Source organism: Lethenteron reissneri, chromosome 23 (genome assembly GCF_015708825.2).
Source record: "Lethenteron reissneri isolate LAM-NWPU_2019-01 chromosome 23, ASM1570882v1, whole genome shotgun sequence".
Taxonomy (NCBI): Eukaryota; Metazoa; Chordata; class Hyperoartia; order Petromyzontiformes; family Petromyzontidae; genus Lethenteron; species Lethenteron reissneri.
The window spans coordinates 13,396,373-13,421,179 of NC_083801.1; the positions used below are offsets into that span (position 1 = coordinate 13,396,373).

General features: G+C 46.4%; 1 protein-coding gene across 7 annotated transcripts in view; it reads left to right on the forward strand.

Moving 5' to 3' along the window:
- The window catches only part of PLCD4 (phospholipase C delta 4), a 39,826-nt gene extending 17,273 nt beyond the window's left edge, over nt 1–22,553 (forward strand). For 6 of the 7 annotated variants that reach the window (XM_061557274.1, XM_061557273.1, XM_061557279.1 and 3 more), the window contains 13 exons: nt 2,801–3,028; nt 5,165–5,295; nt 6,214–6,460; nt 7,176–7,377; nt 7,926–8,070; nt 9,129–9,281; nt 11,475–11,645; nt 12,785–12,941; nt 14,550–14,666; nt 16,472–16,650; nt 18,675–18,810; nt 19,339–19,488; nt 20,165–22,553. In XM_061557274.1, coding sequence (XP_061413258.1) covers nt 2,801–3,028; nt 5,165–5,295; nt 6,214–6,460; nt 7,176–7,377; nt 7,926–8,070; nt 9,129–9,281; nt 11,475–11,645; nt 12,785–12,941; nt 14,550–14,666; nt 16,472–16,650; nt 18,675–18,810; nt 19,339–19,488; nt 20,165–20,319 — 2,171 coding nt within the window. In that variant the 3' untranslated portion in view covers nt 20,320–22,553. The remainder of the gene's footprint in view (nt 1–2,800; nt 3,029–5,164; nt 5,296–6,213; nt 6,461–7,175; nt 7,378–7,925; nt 8,071–9,128; nt 9,282–11,474; nt 11,646–12,784; nt 12,942–14,549; nt 14,667–16,471; nt 16,651–18,674; nt 18,811–19,338; nt 19,489–20,164) is intronic. The other variant, XM_061557276.1, reaches the window with a different exon arrangement.
- The last annotated feature ends 2,254 nt before the right edge of the window (nt 22,554–24,807 follow it).

Sequence of the window (24,807 nt, forward strand, 5' to 3'; positions counted from 1 at the left end):
CCGCACCTCCGATTAGCACGGTTGGCTACGTATGGTGCGAAATAAGTTCAACACACACGTACATCATCCGTACTGCCACTGCATCCGGCTCAACGCCCTTCATTAGGTCCCTAGCCCTTCCCTAGCCTCCGTGATTTATAGCAGCATGGGTTTGTAGGAATGCACACACACTCTCTATACAGTAGCCTACAGTACCATGGCACGTTCCACCTCTCCACAATTATCCATCTCCTCCTTCCACATTCACCAATATTTTCACTTACGTACGTGCCTGATGATTGCTTAAGACATTTCTTGTGATATAGTTTGTGCTCAGACTGTGTATCGGAGCCCTCTATGTCAGGTAGGGGACACACGTGCACACATGCACGCACGATTGTTGTATTAATATTTATTGGGACTGCATATGTTTCGTGGGACGCAGGGAAACATTTGTTTTGGCAAGCCCTTGTTCTCACTGGGCCCTCGGTCGCTGCCCAGTAGCCTGACTGTCAGTCCATGCCAGGCCCAAGCCAAATGAATCTTCTTTACAGTCAATATGTCTCTAACTATGATATATTCTGGAATCCGCATATTCCTTTTAGTATCTCTCAATGAACTGTAATTCATCTTTCCATGCAGTTCAGTGCACTCTTCAGTTTTTGTTCCATTTTTATCGTCATCGCCCGTGATTCTGACCTACGTCAATGTATTGCTGATGGTCTGTGCTGCGGAGGTGTCTTGTCTGTCAGTTTGAAGATGAAGATGATGATGATACACTGAACCAATGCAAATGAGTCAAACAATAGCCCTGTAATACGAGGCATTATTATGTAATCGGGATGTTATCAATATTATTATTCGGCACACAGGTGTGCGTACCCAAGACAAGCATGTTCCGCTCATGGATGGTGTTTGGCACCCTCTACCCATGCACGAAACAGCTGATACATATTCATCTAGCCAAGATGACATTAGCTGCGTGCACAAACAGGAAGCGCAGTAATAATGAAATGTGTATCCGTGCTGAGTGAGCGAAAAGCTTGTGCTGTAATCGCACTATACACCTCTGCACACAAACAGTATCGTACCATCATCATGTATCAGTCGTCATCATGATAATGACTGCCGGATGAAGTGTGTGTTATAGGCTAGTGTGACGGTTCCACCTGAAGACGGAGGCTTGTGTTGCTTCCAAAACGTCGTGAATTTTTTAATTTGTTTTATTTTACTTTTATTAATTTAAATTTTTTACCTACGTGACTTTACCGAAAAAACCTAAGAGTATGAATCCTTGCAGTCACGAAAGCTTCAAATCTAGAATTAAGGCTAGTGTAGCATTAATTGTGTGATGTTCTGGCTTTACACACAGTATAGTTGCAGCATACCGATGTGTGACGTGCTGGATTTACGTGGTGCCTGGGCTTTACATCCCAGATCGATAGCTAATGGGGGTTGCACTCTTGGTACGGCACCCGAGTGAGTGACAACGATTTTAAATCAAGGGGGTATTTTTAAAGATCGCAGGATGCTGGTAATTGTCCATCGCTGTGCATTTATGGGAGTATATATGTACATGATACAGTACATGCAACAATGTGTGAACAATATTGTACATGTACAGCTCGGGTTGGTGAAGGCGATGGAACACAAACGTGGGAGCATAGAAGTAGAGTACAACGATATACTTTGCTGCACCGCCCTCTCTATTATCCACCTCGTCGCGCTGAAGCTCTATGACAACCTGCTTTTTCTGGGTGGTCACCCAATCGAGCACTATCCAATACCGAGGCTCAAAATAACGATGAGCGTCTGAGATCGTAACGAGATCGTTTGTATTCCGGATGATTTTCTCATGGGCAACAGGGGATTCTACGTAGCAGAATTAAAGTACCATAGGAGATGTCTGTGTTGTTTGTAAGGGAAATACAACTGCACTTTTTTGGTGTGGTCGTATTTCCCTTGTTATTGTTCGCAAAGGAAGCTTGAACTGTGGCTGGATAAACAGTTGCAAATACATTGTCACAGTATCCTTGATAATGAGGTTCAGGAGCACTTTAAGATTTGTTCGTGAAACAAGGAACACCCATCATCATTTTCATCCATCCTTCCATCATCTGCATTCATCGTCAATCTTAACATCATCACCCATCATCATTATCCACCGATAATGCATCACTCATAATCGTTATCCAGACCACCACCACCGCCACCATCACCACCACCAGGCAGAGGTTAGAGTGGTTCCATGAAGTAAACGTATACTGCATCAGTTTAACATGTAGGCTTTCGCGACCAATATTATTCATAATAAACGTTTTTGGGTTAGGTCGCGTTATTTATAAATGTGTTGCAACCCTCCACCACCCGACACGTCCAATCAGTAAAAAAGTGTCACGTTTACAATAGACAAATAGTTCACTACTTTAGCCCACCGGTGTGTTGAAGAGTGAATCCACAACATTTACAATATTTTTTTGTATACTGCGTCCTTTCCGGTTCTATTGGAAGTGAAGCTTTCTTAACCTAACATGCTATTTCTTTTTTTTTTTATAAATTTGTTATTTTGCCTTGTCGTAGGGTTTTCATTTACTTGGTATTGGCTGTATATGGGAAATGGTCTTTATCTATAAATAATGTACAGGGTTGTGGGATGCTATGAGCATGAACGACGCTATATAAAATGAAAGTAGTATTGTTATGGTACAGGACCACTGCACCATCTCTCTTCCACATCAATAACCCTTACAATCCCATCGTCCTCGCTCCCCCACCCCGTCCGTTGTCCGTATCGCCCCATCTGTCGCGCGCTTCCGCGCAGTCTCCGTGGTGGAGATCGAGGCGGTGCGTGAGGGCCACCAGTCCGAGGTGCTGCAGAGCTCCGCGGGGGAGTTCCCTCCAGAGCGATGTTTCACCATCGTGTTCCGCGGGCGGCGCGGCAACCTGGACCTGGTGGCAGAGAGCGAGGAGGAGGCGCAGCGATGGGTGCGCGGCATTGCCAAGCTCATCCGCAGCGCCGAGGGCATGGGCTCCCAGGAGCGGCTCGATGCATATCCACGGTGGGGCGGTGTCATGCTTAAGCAAACCAAGGAAAAGGGTTAAGAGTCAAGAGGGGTGAGCTTAGGGGGGGCATCGTATTCATGAAAGGAATAGGGGACACATCACATACCAACGCGGATTCAAATCATAATACACCGAACGAGCACATTAACATAACGGCCGATACATCCCTCTCATTGCTCACTTGTGTGCTTCTCTTATCTCACTACATCCGTGTCGTCTACATTTCTCTTACCTCACTACACGTCTATCTCTTGTCTAATAACTCTTCTGTCGGCTCATGAATGAATACATTGAAAGCAGGGACTCCCCATATTATAATATCTGCTTACTAGCCCCTGTGGGCTAGCACCACCACTGCATATCCAGCTGCTCTCTGCTCGTGCTCCTGATGAGTGGCACCGCCCGCACACGATTAGTCTGGTCGGTATTAACGTCCCAAACGAGTCTCCTCCGCAGCACTACTTTGCCTCTTTACATAGCAAGCATGACTTGACGCGACACCTATTTGCCAGGATGTATGACTTTGAAGGACAGTACAACACTTTTGTTCCTGATCTTCGTTCGTATGTTGTTCAATTCAATGTGGTGATCCTAGCTACTGTCGCTAGCTTCCACCCACCGGACACTCTCCCGGTGCTGTAGTAAGAGTGCCGCGTGGCTTCACCCGTGTCAGCATTTATCAACATTCACCCAGAACTATCAACATCCACCGAGGACTACCAACATCAATGTTCACTGAGTGCCACCAACGTAAACATTTGGCTCCCACTCAACGCTGCCACCACTTACAACTACCAAACTGCTACTACCAGCGTTCACACTCAGTGTTTTGAATTCCTTTTAACCAGTTGAGCAACTGTAGGGACCAAACCCCCTGAATAGAATGCACGCTTGGAAGTTTGTGTTACAGCCGGTAAGTATTATATTGAAGCTGTGCGTGGTGGGCAACAGTGGGCAGTCCAGAAAAACCCATCACATGGCACTATACTTTCCATGCTCTACGCCTTCACCGACCCGCCCCGACCACCTTGAAGTGTGGCCAGATAACCGACCATGACAAATACGTCATGGGGAGGCCCTCATCCAACAGTGGACTGACAGTCGGGCTGTACATGTACATTGGCGGTGGTGCAGGTCTATCAACTGCTTCGCAATAAAGTGGAGTTGGTATTATTAGCTTTCAGTCGATTGCAAAAGTCTCACTTATGACAACACTTTGGCGATATAGTTTACAGTGGGAATTGCATAGCTATATGGGGTGTGCTCTTTTTATTTGGTTCGCAGTGGATCGATTGCAGGGCGGTTAAGCAACTTTCATGGGTGGCGGAAGTAACAAAAAAATGTTTTGATCCATAGAATTTTCGGAAGCTGGACCCCAATGTGATTTTTTGAAATTCCGCTTTTAATGGGCTTTCCGTGAATTGAGGCTCGCATGTGTAAGTGTTGTGTGTGGTTGTGAAGGATTCATGGGGCCTGCCTCAAGGTGTTTTCCTGTGTTTTCCGTGCACGGGTAAACTATACCGTTGGACAAAAGCCACGATGACCGGTTAGGCGGGTCTGAATTATAGCACTAAACTTGGCAGTGTTACCCAGCAAACAATGGACCTTGCCTCGACACAAAGACACACCCTCGGGAGAAATCCAATTCCACAAGTGACTTAACACTCTTACAAAGGACACAACGGTTCAGCCCTCATGCATTGTGTTTTTTACAAACGCAGTAGCAGAGGTGTGTTATCGAATGTCTCCGGTGACTGCGCTATTTCGGAGCAGTAGTCTATTGCAGTGGGAGCGAAAGTTATCTTCTCAAATAATTTTTTTTTAAAGGATGGAATTTTGACTTAAAGCTGTCGTGACTGCAGGAACTCATGTTCTTTGGGTCTTTCGATAAAGTCACGTAGATAGGTTAAAATGAATACAAATTAACAAAAACCACGACGTTTCGATGACAACACAAGCGATCATCATCAGGAGGATCATCAGGAGGATGACGGTCGCTTTTGTTATGATCGAAACGTCGTGGTTTTTGTTTATTTTATTTTTTATTAATTTGAACCTATCTACGTGACTTTACCGAAAGACCCAAAGAATAGGACGGAATTTCCTTGACTTTTCTACCGCACGTGGATTTATGATTGCTTCAAGAAGGCAGACAAAAACAAGGACGGGCGGATGACCTTCAAGGAGGTGAAGAACCTGCTGAAGATGATGAACATTGACATGAACGAACACCACGCCCAGCATCTGTTCGAGGTAGGTGCTGCCGTACCAACAACACCATCTCAATGACACTCTGACAACAATCAAACTACATAAACTCATCACACTTCCTTGCATATGATACTGCCTATGCCGCAGTGATGTTAATGAATTATACACCCGTGCTGATTGCACTCGCCAGGAAATTATTTACGGGCACAGGCCATTGTCAATCCGTTGCTGATGAAGGCCTTCCCACGCCGCTATGCCGTTCATGCGGATTGTCAAGCTGATCAACGTGGGTTGGTGAAGGGGGGGGGGGGTGTCCAAGATCGGTTTGGATATAACTGGCCACTTATGTTAACCATGGCCAGGAATTTAACTAAAGTATCTGAGTTCATACTGCAGTGCACTAACCACTGCACGCCCCCCCCCCTCGAGAGTAATGATACCGCCATGCTCGTGACCACCGTAGCAATGATGCTGCCATGTCAACAACATTCCCATCCTAATGATGCAACCATAACAATTATCCATTTCCAGACCATAACATCACACACTTAACTTTATTGGCAACACATTCAAGTGTTCACTGGGTTGTTGTCGTCCGACGCATTCGAGAAAACCAACACATGATTTAATGCTGACCACTAACCGCCATCAACTCGCCTTGTCAACAAGTTGATTATTGATGGTTGGTGACTGAAGATTGGTGGTTGATGATTGATTGTTTATGATTATTAGTGTTGATATTGATGACTAATTATAGATGATATATGGTGAATAATAAAATGATTATTGATGGTTAATGCATAATAGTTATTGATATCTGACGATTGTTGATTTATGGGTAAAGAACGATAATGGTTTATGATTGATTAAAATCAATCGTAATTATTGGCAATTGATAGTTTATGATTGAGGCTCAACTCGTTTAGAGTCTCTCTCCCCACCGTGTGCTTCGCGCTCCAGATGGCCGACATGTCGCGCTCGGGCACGCTGGAGGGCATCGAGTTTGTGGTCTTCTACAAGTTGCTGACACAGCGCGACGAGCTGCAGGCGCTCTTCTCGTCGCTGTCGGGCGACGGCAGCGTGCTGAGCCGCGGCGAGCTCGCCGCGTTCCTGCGCGACTTCCAGCGGGAGGAGGGGTGCGAGGAGCTCCGCTTCGCCGAGGAGCTCGCCTCCGCCATCACGGAGAGACACGAACTCTCCAACATCGGTGCTCGTTCGGGAACGCGGCCTATCTTCTTTCCCGTTGTGTGTGCCTGCGTGCCGTCTGCTGCGCGTGCTGTCGATGTCGTGTCGGCTGCCCGGATTCAAAGCCGGGATCTCGGTGGTGCGAGCTCCGTGCTTTGCCGTCTGAGCCACCCAACCACCTCCGTTAGATGGGAACTCTTAACTGTGAAGTCATCCTTCCTCTGCCTTGTGTGGTTTCTGTCCTTTCAGTTTGTTTAAGAGCGGGGTTTTCCAAAACTCTTGTTCCTTGTCACCCACAACGGCTGCCAGTGGCATAGCATGGTTGGCATGATCCCTGGTGCAAGTATGAAATGGGGCTCCCTGTCCGCCTTCCTCACTCTTTGTAGCCTGGCAACTGGATCCTTCCGGCACTACCTGCACACTCAGTAGCGACGCCACTGGCAGGCCCATTTCACCTCCCTTGAAACCCGCATTCAATTATAGCACGTTGAATAGGCCTGATGATTGATAAAGATGTCCCATGTGACCTCGCGCAAGTGCTGATTAAAATTCATCAGCCATACAGCATCGTGATTAGAATAAATCGGCACTGTCTATGTCGCGTCTAACTTGTGTCAAACATCAGGCACATGCAGTGTGCAGTGGCTAAATTTGTATTTGAATGGAGTAAATTGTGCTCTCAGAAGATCAGCTCCATGGAAGATTGTGTTTGTTCTTTGCCGTGTGATCTCGCGCAGCGAGGAGCCTGAGCGTGATGACGCTGGACGGCTTTGTGCGCTACTTGACGTCCCCGGATGGCTCCCTGTGGGACCAGCGGCACGACTCGATCGGCCACGACATGACGCGGCCGCTCAGCCACTACTTCATCTCGTCGTCGCACAACACCTACCTCATGGAGGACCAGCTCCGCGGCCCCAGCAGCACCGAAGCCTACATCAGGTCTGCTCGCTCAGTCGAAGCCAGGGGCCTACGGAACTCGACAGTGACGTTGCTCCGTTCAGCGTCCTTTGTGGAGGCCTATTCTTTGCACTGGGCACTATTCAGGGTTAAATGTTGGCTTGGCTTCTAAGATTTTATGAGCTTCGGTGCATTCCCGGGTGATTTGGTCATCGGCATTGTTAGACAAGGCGGAGCTAAAGGGGAGACCATGCAGACAAGTGACTGAGATGTCTGCATCTGTCCATGTCTGTCGGAGCAGTGGTGCAGTATGCAGTGACCTGCGCTATGAACCTGGCGACCTGAGTTCGATTCCTGATCACGGCTGGTATCGGTAACAAATATCTGAACTGGTTCTGGGCCTCTCGAAGGTCGACCCAGCCTTAAATTTCAGCACTGGGGAGACAGAGGTCATCTGCCGTGGTGCTGGCCACACCACCTCCTTGTGCGCCATTGCCGGCCTTCATAGGTGTTTGCTAACATCACTTGCCCTAACCGTCTACGTGCTTACAGGGAGGAATCTTTGTCTGTGGTGTGTGCGCCTCTTCCAGGGCCTTCCGCAAGGGCTGCCGCTGTGTGGAGCTCGACTGCTGGGATGGTCAAAACGGCGAGCCGGTCATTTACCACGGCCACACGCTCACCTCCAAAATCCTGTTCAGCGACGTCATCCGCACCATTGAAAAATACGCCTTCCAGGTGCCAGAGCGGAGTTCGCTTTGTTCTGCAGAATGAGTTTGGTGCTTGAGCCATTGGCACAAAAATGGCTTATTGTTACCACCGAGGATGGCGAATGCTGACAATTATTGTCTTGAAGTATTTTATATCTAGATATAATAGCAAGGCCACTGTAGTAGCTTACTATGAGCAAAATGTTACGACGCGGGTTGCATTGTATATTTGAAAGAGAATACAATTTTGGGAAGAAAATGTCCTACGTAATATGAAACCTCCACCAAATAGGAAGATAAAGATGAAGTGTGTGTATAAAACAGCCAGTATATACATTCAGATTTCAGTCTATGATGAATACTGCTCACGGTGTATACTAGCAATATTTTCCACCCCAAATTGCATCGACCAACCCCCTCGACTCATAGGCAAGTTGTTTCGAGTGGAGATGTCCCATTTGATGAAAGAAAATTAATATGAAAATGCAAGGACTGTGGGGGCAAGTGTTATTATATTATTAATGTGACATTTTAAGGGGTGTGGTCATTGAAACATTGTGATGTATGAGATAATCATGGTCAGTCGAAAAAAACTAGAAAAACCAGACTTTGACACAGTTCTTCATTCACAAACAGCTTTGCACACGTGTGTGCATTTTTTCGTGCCTGTGCACAGTACTATCTTCTTGTGCACGTGTGTGTGCGCATGTGTGTATGTATGTATGTGAGCCATAGTGTGATGATTGTGCTATGAACCTGGCGACTTCCGTTTGACTGTCAACATCGGTGAAAAATATCTGAACTGGTCCTGGGCCTCCACTAGCTCGACTCAGCCTTAAATGAGTACCTGGTGTAGTGTGTGTAAACCTCAGCTCTGGGGAGACCGAGACGGACGAGCGTGGTGCTAGCCAACCACCCCCTCTTGTGCCGTGACGACCTTACTACAGTTTTCGCTACCAGCACTTTCCCCAACAGTCTGTCCAAGGCGAAGCTGGGGTGACCTTCGCGCTGGTTTTCCTGTGCTTGTGAATGAACGCGTGTGTTCTGTGCACGCGTGCGTCTGTGTGTCTGCGCGTCTCTCAACAGGTGTCGGATTATCCGGTGATCCTCTCCATAGAGAACCACTGCAGCGTGGCCCAGCAGGCGGTGCTGGCTCGGCACATGCAGTCGATCCTCGGGGAAAAGCTGCTCACCGCCCCACTCGCTGGACTACCCAGCTCGCAGCTGCCCTCCCCAGAGGTAGCGAAAGCAGGCCCTACTGGTGGCACGAGGGCAGTTCCACGATGTGGGACGTACAGGTTAGACTCTGTAAGACTCGGTCTCAGTCTTACAGAGTCTAGGTCAGTCCTCGGCCTTGTGACTAGCCCGAAGATATTTTCTCAGGCCTCATCCTTCACATTGGCCTTAGTCCAATGGCTTGGCGTAGGCGAGTGGTTCTTAACCTATTTGGTATGGTGATTCCCCAATCAATACCACTGGACCCACAGGCTAGAGTATGGGCAAACACAGACACAACACATGTGCAGATGTGAAGACAAAGATTCACCATGTACTCTTTGGGTCTTTCGGTAAAGTCACGTAGATAGAAAAATAATAAAAAATCACGACGTTTCGATCGCAACACAAGCACTCGTCTTCAGGTGAAAAAATACAGCAGGCGGACTGCTGAGGCAGGAAGAAATATAGCGAGAGAGCTACTGCAGGCAAAGGTTATATAGGTTTGAGATGGGTACAACCCAAGGGTAAGTGGGCGGGGCTAGAGATGGAATTTGCAAGTAAATGTAAGATCGCAGAGCTAGGTATACCTTGGCTAGTCACGTCTGCATTAACCACAATACTTGTGGTCAGAATGTTAGCAAAAACGAAGGTGATCGGTATGACCTTGGTGTCGCGGCATCTTTTCAGAGAAGCGAGCGACTCGATCAAAACCTAGGACAGTGGGAGGCCTTTTTCTATCGACGTGACTTTACCGAAAGACCCAAAGGGTGTGAATTCCTGAGGTCATGAAAGCTTTCAATCAAGATTCGCCATGTAGCTTTAATAAACTGTTGGGGCAAGTTGCTGTTAGGAAGCAGCAATAAAGACCGGATGAGGCATGAGGGGATGGTGTGGCCAGGACTATGCCTGACCGCCTTTGTCTCCCCAATGCTGGTGTTTACACATGCTGTTCTAGGTACGCATTTAAGGCTGAGCCGACGTAAGGGAGGCCGAGGACAAAATATTTGTCACTGATGTTGGCCGGGACCGGGAGTCGAACCCAGGTCTCTACGTTTGTTGTCCAGTGTGCTAGCCACGACTGCCATGCACCGACATGTGTTTGCACACTGCATCCAGAGCATGGCCCCCACATTGCCTCGCCCTCCCCATTGTGCTTTGAAAAAGAAATCTATTTATTTGAATCCTCTTAAGTAACCAGTTTCAATCGCGGGATGAGCCAATGCAGGGATTACCCAGGGAGCATCGCGGTGTTTACAAGCAATGAAGCACTCGGTGGATTAGAGATTTCATTTTCCAAGGGCTTTATGGAGGTCATTAAGTAATCCGCTGTCAGGGCTGTGTTGCAGGGCCATGGTGCTCACAGCTCGGTACAGTATTTGTTTGCGCAAAACGATGTCCCACATTCATACAGGCAAAGGGGGGGGGGGGGGGGGGGGAATATGCCGAGTCGTGTGAGAGAGGGGCGGTGGTGGACTGGTTAGTGTAACTGCAATTCAGAGCCAAGCAATCCGAGCTCAATGTGCGAGCAAGGGCCCGCCCGCATCAGTGGCAATATCTGTACTGATATCGCCACTGACCAGCATGGTCAAGTATGGTGGTAAAAAAACCATGATGACAGTGGGAGGCCTTCGTCCAGTCGAGCACTGGTAAAAGACTGTGCAGTACATTATTACGATATTAGTAGTCGTCTGTGTGCAATGTACACTTGTTTTTGGGCAATTAACTGCTGGAATAGGGCCTCATGGGGTTACTTGTCCATACCTCAACATGCTGGTCTGTACGCGCTGGTCAAGGTTGGGAGCATACACTCAGGTTCATAGACGGTACAGTGCAGTACGTACAGTATTGTGATAAAATAGATTTCGTGTGCTGCCCTCTGCTGCCCACCAGATAGCCACGAACTAGCCTATAACAACCATCAATGCACAGGGGTCGCCCATCCAAAACTATCCAGGCTGAAAACTGCTTAGCTATCAATATCTGATGAGATCGGGTGCATTCCGGTGGAAATTCGGCCATAGTCAACTCCTTCTTTTGATATGTGTGCAGTCAAATAATAATAATAATGGCGGTCAAAGCCTTCTCCACCATGTGCCGTAATCACCCGAAGAGGTCTTGCTCGCTTTAGCAGCCCCTTGCCTCCCGCGGCCTCCAGTTTACGCGGCTAAACGTTGGTGGCGCGGGGCGTTCGGGGTTGGTCACTCGTGCGAGCAGCAGCTGCGGGGGAAAGTGCTGGTGAAGGGGAAGAGGCTGCCGGGCCCGTGGCCACGCGAGACGGTGCCCGTCGTCAACGGGCACGATGAGAGCGGCGAGGTCAGCGACGAGGACGAGGCGGCCGAGATGGAGGACGAGAGCGTGCGCAACAGCGTGCGGCAGTGCGGCAAGGTGAGCCCTCGCGGGGGGTGAACTTCGGTGACTTTTTTTGTTGTTGTCAGGGAATATATTTATCTGTACTGGAGGAATCCGATGAGCTATGAAACTCTTTTTCACATATGTCCGGTCGGGGCGAATGTTGTAAGAACGTTACAACAAATAATAAATACATCAACACGATCGGAGTGCAAAGTATAGGGAAGGTAAACACATCACTTGCACAATTATACAAATGAAACTAAACAATTTGTTCTTATCGTACCGGGCAAACTCCACTGAGGTATTAACTTATTTTTCCGAAGCGGCCTGGCCACAAATGATCGCTCAACGAAGTGGCTATCTCACGTGGAAATTTATAGCAGCAAAATAATCTAAATAATCTCATCTTTCTGGAATGTTCTTCCTTCCGATATTAAGAAGCCACTGGAGCCATGTACTTTAAAATCTTGTTTGGAAAGTAATTTCTTTTGATCTGCTTTTGTGTGTTTAGTTTCTTGTCTTTCCCCCCCACACCTCCAATTAGCACGGTTGGTTAGGTATGGTGCGAAAGAAGTCCAGATGTACATACTTAGATACGTACGTACATACGTGTGTTGTCGACGGTAATCACTGGTCGATGGTTGTCCTTGTAAAAGAGCTGCTGAGCTAAGTGGACCCTTAGCTGCTGAAATAGAGTTCTTGAATCTGAACATGTGAAATATTAGTCCAGTCTTAGTCTGTGGATTTCATTTATAAATTCTGTTAGTCCTAGTTTACTAGAGAAACCACATGTTCAGTCAATTAATAGTTATTGTATGTTGGTTGAGTCAGTCTTAGTCATTGGCCAAAAATGTTGTCAACATTTAGTGCACAGATTATTTAAATGGAGTGCAACCATGAGTTCATGTATTATTTCATTGATTAGTTTTGCAGAATTTCCCTGGAATGTGTGTGACGTGTCGTGGTGTACTTTATAACTTCTTACCTTAATCAATGTACATCCCTTGAGAATCCTACTGTTAAATGTTATCCAATGTTATAATAGCGTGTTTAATTTAAGAGATGTTTGAAGCTAAACGCTGTCAATCCTCTCTTCCTCTTGTTGCCCACTCCTTTTCCTCCCACGCCGTGCATCGCCCCATCCCCACCTGCTGGACCCATCGTCGCCGCAGAAGTGCAAGCAGAACCTGTCCGTGGACCTGTCCAATTGTGTGGTGTACTGCCGGAGCGTGCAGTTCGCAGGGTTCCCCCGCCCGCGTGACCAGGCCAGTGCCTGGGACGTTTCCTCCTTCACCGAAACCAAGGCTCGCAAGCTGCTCCGGGAGGACGGTGTGTGAAGCAGGGGAGCGGCACCGGAACACTCCGGAGTCACGCGCGTGGGGACATGTGCAGTGAGGACACGTCTTGTCAGGGGCACGTGGAGTCGGGAGCACGTGCAGTCGGGGGCGAGTGCGGAAGTGACGTGTTCTATGGATATTCCCTCGAGGGATATATTGAAGGGGGGATATGTGCATCCAAAAGCATTATTGACAAGTAATGTGGTAAAATAAAACCCAATTGGGAGGTCTTCATTCGGCGGTATATTGGCAAATGGCTAACCATGCACACATATGTACGTGTATGTGTGTCTATTTCATTTAGCAGGGAATGGTCTTTGCACACAATGGCTAGAGTGTTTCAGTAAAATGAGAGTTGTGCTTGTCAGGAAGTGAGCGTTGAGCTTGTTAGGAAAGTGAGGGTGAGGTGGAGGTGGAGGAGGCAGCTCGTGGAAAGCCAGTGGCTATTAAGCTATTGCATTCAGTTGAGTGACCAGGTCAGCAGTGGTGTAAGTCGATCCACCGCGTGTAAACGAGTCGCTTTTGCAGCTCCGTTACGCCAGCCACTGTTATGCCACCGTGACGCCCAGCGAAAACTTCCACTCTCGCCTGCCAGTGAAGCGGCGCAATGAGCCAGCGGCCAGAGCGTTTGTTCCGCCCATCGCTTACAGGCTCCCATGTACCAATGACCAGAAAACATCAGCCATTCATCTGTCGCTGTTTTTTCACTCGGAGGGCTTATTCTGAACAGGTGACCACTTCTTAACACCACAAGGATGGCTCGGAGGTCAGAGTGCTGAGCTGATGACACCGCTGGAATCCTGGGCTATTATCTGAACAGCTGCCTGCGATTAAATAGGCTTCTCAAGTGCGGTTAGTTGATGGTTTTAGCCTGGTCTCCAATGACTGCACAAAAAAAACCCAGTCTGTTCAAGTTTGTGAGTCTCTTTTTTAGTATATTTGAGTCTATAGGTCTCTATGGAAGTCTACGTGTCTGGGTGTACATGTGTCTTTTCTGTATGTATTTAACTCCAGAACACCGTATAAACAGAGACTTCCGATCTCATTGGGCTCTCGCTTGGTTATCAACGAAGGTCACCTTCCGCCATCAACCTAGATTCCACTGGGCCACGACGTGTGGTCACAATGTCCAGGTCGCGGGCTGAACGTTGGCGTCAGTTTGTGTGAACAGGATCAGATTTTTTCCTCGTCATTTCCATTCACATTTCGTCCAATGTATTGCGAATAAGCCGATGGACGATGTAAAACGGAGACGATGCATCGGTCAGTGTGGCCTGAGCAAGTCAAGAGCAAAAACCAGTCATCCTCGCGACGACTTCTGGCTAACCATCAAACAAAGACGGTCACTGCATCGCGGGTTTTCAGATGCACTTCTGCGGCCGTCTGGAATGCTCTTCCGATATTAGAAAGCCATTGCAGCTATGCACTTTGAAAGATAGATTGAAAAATATATATATCGAACTTTTTTTTGCTTTTAGTTTGTTGTCCTTCCCCTGCTCCTCAGATTAGCGCAGTTGGCTCCGTACGGTGCGAAGGAAGTTCAACACGTACATACAAGTACGCTTATCGTTTGATCTTTCCGCCGTGTTCACTGCCGCAGGCAACGAGTTTGTGCGTCACAACAGCCTGCAGCTGAGCCGAGTCTACCCAGCCGGGCGCAGGACTGACTCCTCCAACTTCAACCCGCAGGAGTTCTGGAACGTCGGCTGTCAGATTGGTGCGACGGCCGTGCATGACAACGACACTTGGCGGAATGCAGCGTTTCCTGTTGGAACGAGTCGTTTTGCGTAGAGCTGCAATTATCAGCGATTTAAATTATTTTTGTATGAATCCGTTGATTATTGCTTCGATTATTTTGAATACAAAATAAATAATGGTGCCATAAACGCAGTTCAGGTGGGCAGGGATTGATAAAATCATTACCGCCGTCATCGCTAATCATCATTGCCATCATCACGCATCATCACGCATCATCACCACGTCACGCTAGGCATGCGTTGCTCTTCCAGTATTTTGGAGGACGGATGTCGGGCATCTGCAGTAAAAAAAATTAGTTGCTATTTAGCTGATTATTTAAATTTTAACTTAAAATAAACATTGGTATTGGTTGTTTCAACGCTAACTTTAAGCAAAGCATCATTGAATTGTTAAAAGCACTTGAATAAAGAATGGAAGAAGTGAGACCTGATGAACAAAAATGTTTGTTCTCTACCGGGTGAAAGAGTTTAACAAGGTTTACTGTAGACAGGAGGGTAAAGGCGTAATAACGTCAGACAGAAATTAGTCACAATTATTGGCGTGTCGCCTCCATTTCCATCGCTGTTGTGAGTGTGGTGCATTGATTCAATGTTCTAATTAACTTTCATGCCACACTTTGTATATTAATTTTTGGCTTGTTTTGTCAGGAAAGTAGATATGTTTTATTATATCAAAATACTGATAACAGGAAAGTAATACTGCTTTTACATCTTCGCTAATTAGTTCTCACATACAATTATTGAATGTGCCAAAGTAAACTATATGTAATTCTGAGTTTTTATAAACATAGTAATATTCCTCATAAGCATCTGAAAATAATCCACACCTCTGTAACGTGGTGTGATCATGCTGCCATGGTGTAACTGTGAGCATAATAAACTTGCAATCCAGAGATCAAGTATCTTAAATCCTCTTGTTGTCTACCCAGAAGTTTAAATTGGTAAACCACATTTCGATTTAAAGCTTTCGTGACTGCAAGGATTCATCTTCTTGGTTCTTTCGGTAAAGTCACGTAGAAGGGAAGTAATAAAAGAATAAAAATAAAATATAACAAAATAATTCTCACGACGTTTCGGCCACAACGCAAGCAGCCATCTTCAGGTGCCTTCTCGACAGACCTGTTTTCCACCTGAAGACGGCTGCTTGCGTTGTGGCAGAAACGTCGTGATAATTATTTTGTTATGTTTTTTTAAAATTATTTTATTACTTCCCTTCTACGTGACTTTACCGAAAGAACCAAGAAGATGGTAAACCACAGTCAGTAGGTCAAGCATGGTCGGGTAAAGTGTGGGTACGTCCATCTCATCGAATACCCACTAGCGGGGAAGCCCTTCCACCAGCAAGCAATTGCAGGGCTGCACCTTTACCTGTAACGTGTTGCACTCAAAGTGGCTCCTCCGTGGTTTGTGTTCCGTCTCAAGTGTCCCCACAGTGGCGTTGAATTTCCCAGATGGTAATTTTTAAACGTAACCATATTGACAATAATCAGCGTATACTATCGGCTAACAATAATCTGCATTTTCTTGGTTCTTTCGGTAAAGTCAAGTAGAATGGAAATAATAAAATTAGAAAAATAAAACATAATAAAAGTTTGTGTTTTATTTTTTTTATTTTATTATTTCCATTCTACGTGACTTTACCGAAAGAAGCAAGAAGATGAATCCCTGCAGTCACGAAAGCTTTAAATCGAAAAATAATCTGCATTTTTGTAACGTGCTGCACTCTGACCTGGATGTGTCTCGGTTCCCGCCCCCGCCTCGACAGTGGCATTAAACTTCCAGACAGCAGGAGACGAGATGGACCTGCACGACGGGCACTTTCGGCAGAACGGCGGCTGCGGCTACGTGCTGAAGCCGGCCTTCTTGTGTGATCCCACCACGACCTTTCAGCCGGAGAACCCGCAGCCCGGCACCGGCCTGCACACCGTGAGGCTCACCATCAAGGTGGGGCACAGCACGTCGCCACCTTTGGCTGCCACGACACTAGTCCTTGTGTGCCTTGCTTTAATCTCCGGGGCTCCCAGTTTCCGAGGAAAGTGTTTTTTGGTTTTCGTCAATGACTGTATATTCATGTTTATCACAGTTGCTGAGCACAGGACCAAAGGCCTAAAAGATCAAACGGCCAGCAACATACAGCATAATGGACTGTTTAATCGGTAGAAGTTAATACATTGAGTCACTAAAAAATAACTTGGGGAAACAAGACTATGGGAGGGAATTCCCAAGTGTGAGGAGAGAAGCAGAAAGGGAAGTGTTGTGACCTGCAGTACAGTGGTTGAATATAGTAAGGAGGAGACGAAAGTCCATCTAGGAGACAGAGTAGACTGGGTAGAGTGAATTTGTGCTTTCAGACATCGCCGGTGGTTGAATGTGTCAATATGGGTTTTAAATACATTTTTGTAGGAAGGCCCAAGTCTTTTTAAAAAAATAAATAATATATAAATTCTTGAGTAAAAAGATAATAGAGAAAATTAACGTCATGAAACGAGAGAGTGCAAGCGTTGCTACTCGAAGCGCATGCGGTAGACAGATGAGCACAAGGGCACGGGTTCACCAGGTTGTGTCAGTCTACCAATTGCTCTGCTAGTGATGAATCTTGTATAAATAAATTACATTGCATGGATTAACTGATTGCATCAGTTGAGGCTGTGTTTGAATATGCGCTGGTAATAGACTTCAGGGGGCTAATCCCTGTTAGCCCAAAACCATCTGCTGCCATCTGCTGCCTGTGCTATCGATGTCATTTCATAAGATGAAGACATTTCCATTCGGAAACTTGGCACCTAGTAGTAGCATCAGCCTGTGTTTGACAGTTCACTCTAAACAATTACTTTTGATGCGCCGTTAATTTCTCGCATCCACACTAGGTGGAGCACTTCCTCACATGCTTTGCTATAGAGTTGTTCACTTCATGGGGAAAAAACCCCCATCGAAATCGAGTATATTTTCGTTTTTATCATTGAAAAGGCAATTTAAGTCAAAAGCAAATGTTATGACTTTTTTGTGCAGTTGATGGTTACCAGACTGAGACCATCACCTCACTTCACTGAGAATCTTATTTAGTAATGGGTGCTTGCCCTTATTCGAACTGAAGGCCTCAATGGTTTGGGCCCAGTTCTGAGCCTCTGAAGAGCGAAATGTCGGACATCATGCTGAACAACCGAGAACGTAACCTGAAAACATCGAAGAGCTGTGCAGCACAAGAGTGAAAGCCCACGCGGTAGTCGTTGACTTTCCATGTACAGGGAGCGAATTGTGTCGTCGAACCGATGTCAACAGCTTTCGATAACAAGGAAGATCTGTCTCGGTATCCTCTGTGGTCATCCATTCATTGTTCGTGAATGATTATCAAATGCTGCCGGCTTCGGCTGTGGAATATGAACAGACTTTAAATGTTCGGAATTTTGCCGGCGGCTTACTATTCATATACAGTGTGAGCAACACATTACGCGGGGGACGTGATTCGAGAATTTAACGGGACATTCTTAAAGGCAGAAGTCAGTGACAAAACCACTGAAAAAAAACGCAACTCTACTATGTGTGACCAAATATTGCAGTGCTTTTGTTTCAAGAATATTCCTGGAAAAGAGTTTGAGACTCAGTGAGGCTTTCCTGGATAAGTAGATATATACATAAATGAAAGGCACAGTCATAAAAAACACATTGGAACAGTCTACACTTGATCATCAGGCATGGCTTCCAGTGTCAAATGGCCTTTGCTGGGCTGGTGGGTTGACTGGGATGTGCAAAGCATGAAAGAATGTTGTCGCCATGGAGAGAAACGAGTTAAGTTTGGCTGCGGCATTGCCGAGAAAATTGGCGTGTGAGGTCGGACTACTGTTCGAGTGGCGAGCGATGTGCAGTATCACCCGGCACTTTGAATAATTTTCGTTTTAAAGCCTCGTATCGCAGAGACTTGACCGGTGCCTCCATGAGCGTTTATCCGAAGTGCCCATGTGGACCCGCAGGTGATCAGCGGGCAGCAGCTGCCCAAGGTTCCACACAGCAACAAGGGCTCCATCATCGACCCGCTGGTGCGCGTGGAGGTGCACGGCGTGCCGCTCGACAACGCCCGCTACGAGACCAAGTACATCGACAACAACGGTGCGGTGGTCGCTGCTTCGGGCACGGGGGACAAAGCAGCTGTTACTTTCTTATTAAAGTCGAAGCATTTTTGCCGGTATCAGTTGCCTCCTTATCACCCTTCTATCACTGTTACCATGAGCTCTGCGCAAACTTTACTCCTTGATTGCTGCACTCATTTTGAGGCCTTGGCCTACTTACCAGACTGCCTGTTTCGTCACGTTCATGCTGTGTTCAAACGCCACACTGCAAGCCAAACCGTTATTTCTTCTTTTTCCTCATACCGCTCGATTTTTTATTCCCTCCCACCGTCTCTTTGCTAAAGTTCTCATAACCTTGCTCGAGTCCAGAAATGTATTAACTTCGATCTATTTTACCCTTCAACAGCGCTGTTTTCTGCCGACTGTTTGGCGTTTTAAAGCTTTGGGCCTGCGCTCCATAACCACGATGAAAATAAAAGGAACTTCCTTCCCAGTTTTGATTTGCCATCTTACTTAACTCCTGCTCGCCATTCCTCCCCCCGCACCACGACACCTCCCGGACTCGCAGGATTTAACCCGCAATGGAACGAGATCCTGAGCTTCAACATCAACGTCCCCGAGGTGGCCCTGCTGCGCTTTGTGGTGGAGGACCACGACACGGCAACCCCCAATGATTTTGTGGCGCAGTACTCGATCGCCTTCAGCAGCCTACGCCAAGGTGAGCCCTCCTCACGACGCGTGTTCACGCCTCCACTTTGCTGCTGCTGCTGCTGCTGCTGCTGGTGGTGATGGTGGTGATGGTGGCGGTCGTGCAGATGTGGTGGGTGGGGAGAACGACAAATCCCTGGGTCACGTTTCCAGTCTCGAGCGACACAAGCCGGTGGATAAATAGAATCACTGGAACGTGGAGCCGGCGGCTCGCTTGTGTAATCCACAGCCTTTAACAATGAACCGATTTTAAAAGTGATGTTTACGCTCGCGACACATGCGTTCAATTGTGGGTACAAGCATCGGTTATTTTCATTCGTAGATATGTTCTACAGTAATTGCTTCACGTGACCCCTCCAGCCACTAGAGGTGTTACTCTTCACTACAATGTAAAAAAAAAATTGCACAAAATCGTAACCTCAAATTGTGACGGATAGGTATTTGCCTAAACCTCAGGCTGCCAAATGGTTTGGTGTGAACTCAGCACTGGTGCATCGTAGACCGCCTCTGTATTAGAATCACTCATGAGGCCACATACGTGTTTTCTGAAAGTGGAAAACCCATCCCTTCTTGATGCAGGAGCCACACACTGCCTCAACCCCACCCCTCCATTTCCCCCCACAGTCGTGTTTCCAGGGCTGACAATGCACGTCGCGGCTGACCGCGCGTGTGTGCCGCCATCGCAGGTTACCGCCACATCCCTCTGCTGTCACGTGATGGGACGCGCGTGGAGCCCTCGTCCCTCTTCATCCACGTGAAGATTGCCGATGTCACGTCGCAGACAGGCGGGCAGACTGGCAAGGCGACCGGCAGCCTCAGCGCGGCAGAGTGCAACTCGTGAGAGCGACGTGCGTGTCGAGCGCTGTCGGTCGGTGTGCGTTTGCCCCTCGCCTCGCACCCCCCCCCCCCCCGTGTTTCGTCGTTCCGTTTAACTGTGCGGTTGATTCGACCATCAGATAACGATGAGCAAGGTGTTGCGTTGCTCGTTCAGAAATAGAAGACAGTGGAGTCTGAGTTGTATTTCGTAAAAAAAAAAAATCCACCGCTTAATGATTTTTTATTTATTTCGTTAGATGTTTGTTTTGTTTCTGTCTCGTGCTCTGCTGTGAGTCCACATACATTCCTTGCTGAAGTGCTAACCACTGCAGCGATCCAACAGCGCTCTCCGTTTTTGTACATCACAGCATACATGTTTTTAAGCTGCTGCATTCAATAAGCGTTGTGGTGATATTTATGAAAGATAACTTGCAAATGCACGTTCTTAATGTATTTATCCATATGCAATAAAAAAAGTTCTCAGTATAGTATATATAGGCAGTTGGGGCAAGGGCTGTTAGCAAGCACTTATTTAGGATGCAACAATGCATGTCACTAGGTCGTCATTAATAGTTCAGTCGATGGAGGGGGAGGCCCAGGACCGGCTGAGATCTTCACCACAAACTCGGATAACCCGGTTTGCTACGCAGTGCGCTAATCGTATTGGACCACCACCATCACCACCACCCACGTATATAAATAGTTCATTACATTCAGACACTTTACAATGTTGCAGAAGTCTTATCAGATCGCTCCTCGTGTTTTGTACTGTTTGTAAATATGGACCGATATTCGTGGCCAACACAGCTCGTTCAATTGTCCAGTGTGATGCACGTGTTTGTTGCGTTTTAGTTCTGTGTCTTTTTATAGCCCATGGTTTTATAGATTTAAATTTCATTCCAGTTTTTTTAACTTCCGTTGAATCCCTTGTGAAATGTGACGTTCATAAGCTCTATGTAAAATAGACCATTGTTGTTATGCTTAGTGCATGAATGTACCTGATATTTTAGCTATTAACCACGTCTCATTGCAAGGACTACCTCCTGACATGAGATGGTCAAAGGTATTCAAGAACGGATTGTAAAACGTGCACACAGACTAACGCTGCCTTATTTTTAATAAACCCGAAAAACGATGCACAGTGCACATTTTTAAGCATGCCATTCGTATGTCATGACGATGCGTTTCAGTGAGCCAGATAATTTTGATGTTTTTTTGTAATTTACCTCCAATTTTCTCTCAATTGCTGCATCCAGTAATGAGACGAAGCTTCCATCCACATCTTTTGCAGAGCAATGCAGCCCTTTGTGTTTCAGAAGGGCCCACAAAAGTGGATATTGCAGAGCTACCTCCGAGATCAAGATATTTTCACCCCCCATAGCACATTCCTGCCCAGTCCATCATATGAGAGAGTAAATGTCCATCGCATGACAGTCAAACCAATGTTTTAAATCTGTGGGTTGAATTTTATCAAAAACTAAATGTCTTATTTTTTGTTTAATTATGTTATTGGTGGCTGGGCTGACACGATCAAATCACTACACTGGAGAACCTCGTTTAATTACAGGCAACTGCTAGGAATCAAACAGGATCTTGGCGATGCGAGGTCAACGATCTGACCTCTTACATTGTTTTAAAGTGACCTCTCGTTCTCTAAACTTTTGACAACTCATTGCATGTTATTCCGGAGATAACGAAATTTCGTTCAATCGATAGATGTCGATTCTATTCTTGGGTCTTTCGGTAAAGTCACTTAGATACCTGGCAGCCCTTTGATTGGTGGAAAACCAACCACCGTCGGGTTGGCTGCCCACCACTTACAATATCATTGGCTGCTGACATTTGGGCTACGCCCATTTCAAACCCTTGTAAACAGTTTGCCTTGGAAGCTTGTGTTGCGATCGAAACCTCGTAGTTTTCTGATATTTTTTGTTATATTCTTTGAACCTATCTACATGACTTTACCAAAAGACCCAAGAATATGAATTCCAGCAGTCACGAAAGTCAAGATTTAGATATCGATTCTGTAAAGTTCACGATACACATAGAATTGCATGTGAGAGTTTTTCGATTCTTATATGATGTATGTAATGGGTTCACATGTAATCGATCAACTATTGAATTGTTACACCCATATTTGATCTCACGTGAACTTTGAATGTGTGAACTTTGTAATTGAAAAGTCACTCTGTGAAAGCAGGACATGGTGTTTGTACCTAAAAATCGACCACTTGAAGGCATTAAACGTTATTTAAATCATCTGTGTAACATGGAGCAGTTGTGTGCGAACACGGGGGTGTGTTTTATGTACTGTGTACTGAGGACGGCTGCTTGCGTTGTGGCCGAAACGTCGTGAGAATTGTATTTTTTATGTTTTATTTTTATTATTTTATTATTTACCTTCTACGTGACATTATCCGAAAGAACCAAGAAGATGAATCCCTGCAGTCACGAAAGCTTTAAATCGAAAAATTGTGTCCGATGAGTTCATTGCTGCTCCCGTAGACACAATGAGGTCTGAATGCAAATTGTGTTGCTCTCCCCAATGTGTTTCCGAGTTATACTGAGTGTCGTTTAGCATGCTACACAACGTTTTGCTCCACGTGCTGGGAGCTTCTAGAGGAGCTTTTTCGTGAACTACAGAAACTCCAGGATGTGGAGCGAAATGTCAGACGTGTCGAATACGCGGTGCAGCCCAAAAACACAACAGAGAGCTTTACATCAAACCCACAAAAACATGTCGTTAACTCGTCATGTTTAATGCATAACAAAGTTTATGCCCGTCAACCAAAACTCATCCTGCTTGTGCGCAGGATAACAATTACACATCTTCAATATTTTAGCGCATTAATGCGTTTTGGAAGTTGTAAATACATTTTTACTTGAAATAAGCTGTTAGTTGCATCACAGTTAACATCAGATACTACTTTGAAAGCCGCGGAGTGGAACTGATGTTTGGGTATGGTTGTGCGGTTAACCCAAAACTGTTGAACCAGCTATGGTGCAATCTGTGCAAAGCGGTCTCGAAAGTTTCAGTTCCGGCTAAGCGTTTACTGAAATCCAGTAAAAAAAAAAGTAAAAATGTGCATATAAGATCAAAAATAGCGATACAATGCACGTTACGCAATGCACATTGCGCAATGTGTATTGCTTTGGTTGCTTATGGTGGGTTCATTCTTGTCTTTGATCCGTGCTTTTGTGCTAACATTAAATACATACACCATGATCCAACAAAGCATGATCCATTGCAGAGCATTTGATCAAATTGATTTGAATTACTAATTTAATATTTATGTAAGAGATAGCCCTGCAGCTATTCACTTAAAATCAAAACCTATTGTGAAATATGGAGAGAAAATGAATTTGATCTAATCGGCAAAATTGGGAGCTCGAGCCCTGTCGATCTCTGTGTGTCTCGCCAAGTCTCCGTGTGTTGAGTGAGTGCCAAGCTTGGTACACAAATTGTCTCACTGATGGACCCCACTGCATACCTATGTTGAACTTCTTCCGCACCGTACGTAGCCAACCGTGCTAATCGGAGGTGCGCTCGAATGATTGCGGTCCCGGCTATCAGACAGTTCCTCAGTGCTGGTCAAGCTATCAGACGCAATGCATCATGTAAACTTTTCCTGTTTCAGGTTGTGAGAGCCTCCACTACAACTCCACTGGAGTTTGAGCGAGTGGTGAAAGACGGAATCTCAAGATAAAGGGTCATGCATTGAAATGTTTCAAGTTAAAATTAATTAGTTTGTGTGTGCTTTCATCCTTACTATGCCTCAAGCGTAGAATATCCAGCCCTGCCATTGCTTCCAGTGCAGTACAGATGGAAGACAAAGCACTAACCAATGATTACACCACCATCAGACGAAGGTCAAGAGGTCATCATGGCAAATGCTGCAGATGCCGCCACACCTTGCCATCACTTCCTGCTGATAGTCTCCATTCAACCACTACGGTCTGCTCTTACAGCATTCAATCCAAGTCTTCCTGGACCCCGGTCTTCATCTTAATCGCCAACCTGTGGAAAGCCAGTCCAACACCCGTCTCGGTAAATAACACCAAAATACAGTATAACCAAATTTTATCAACCAATTTAAATCGGTAGCATGCGGTGTTATGCCGGGTCATGTGACGCACCATCTGACCATATCAATCTTCGTCCTCATAGTCCAAGGGCCCAGACCAAATTTATTTTCCAACGTGCCTTTCAACAGGTGATAACTTAGTTCAATTTTATCGTTCCGGCCATATAACTTAGCAGCGCTGGACATGCTGCCATCTCGGGTGAGACCAAAGTCTGCTCTGGCGCCTGGAGAATGCGCGGGGGCAGTTGGACCAGGCGAGCAACCCGCTGGGCGCGAAGGCCCTTTTAAGGCGCTCGGGGCTCCGTGGCCCCTCGCTTCATACCCGGGTACCCTCCCTCCCATCCCTCTCCCCGCCCTCCATTTTTCCCTCCCTCCCTCTCTGCCTCCCTCCCTCGACCCCACCGCCGTTGCAGCTGTGAAACCACGCC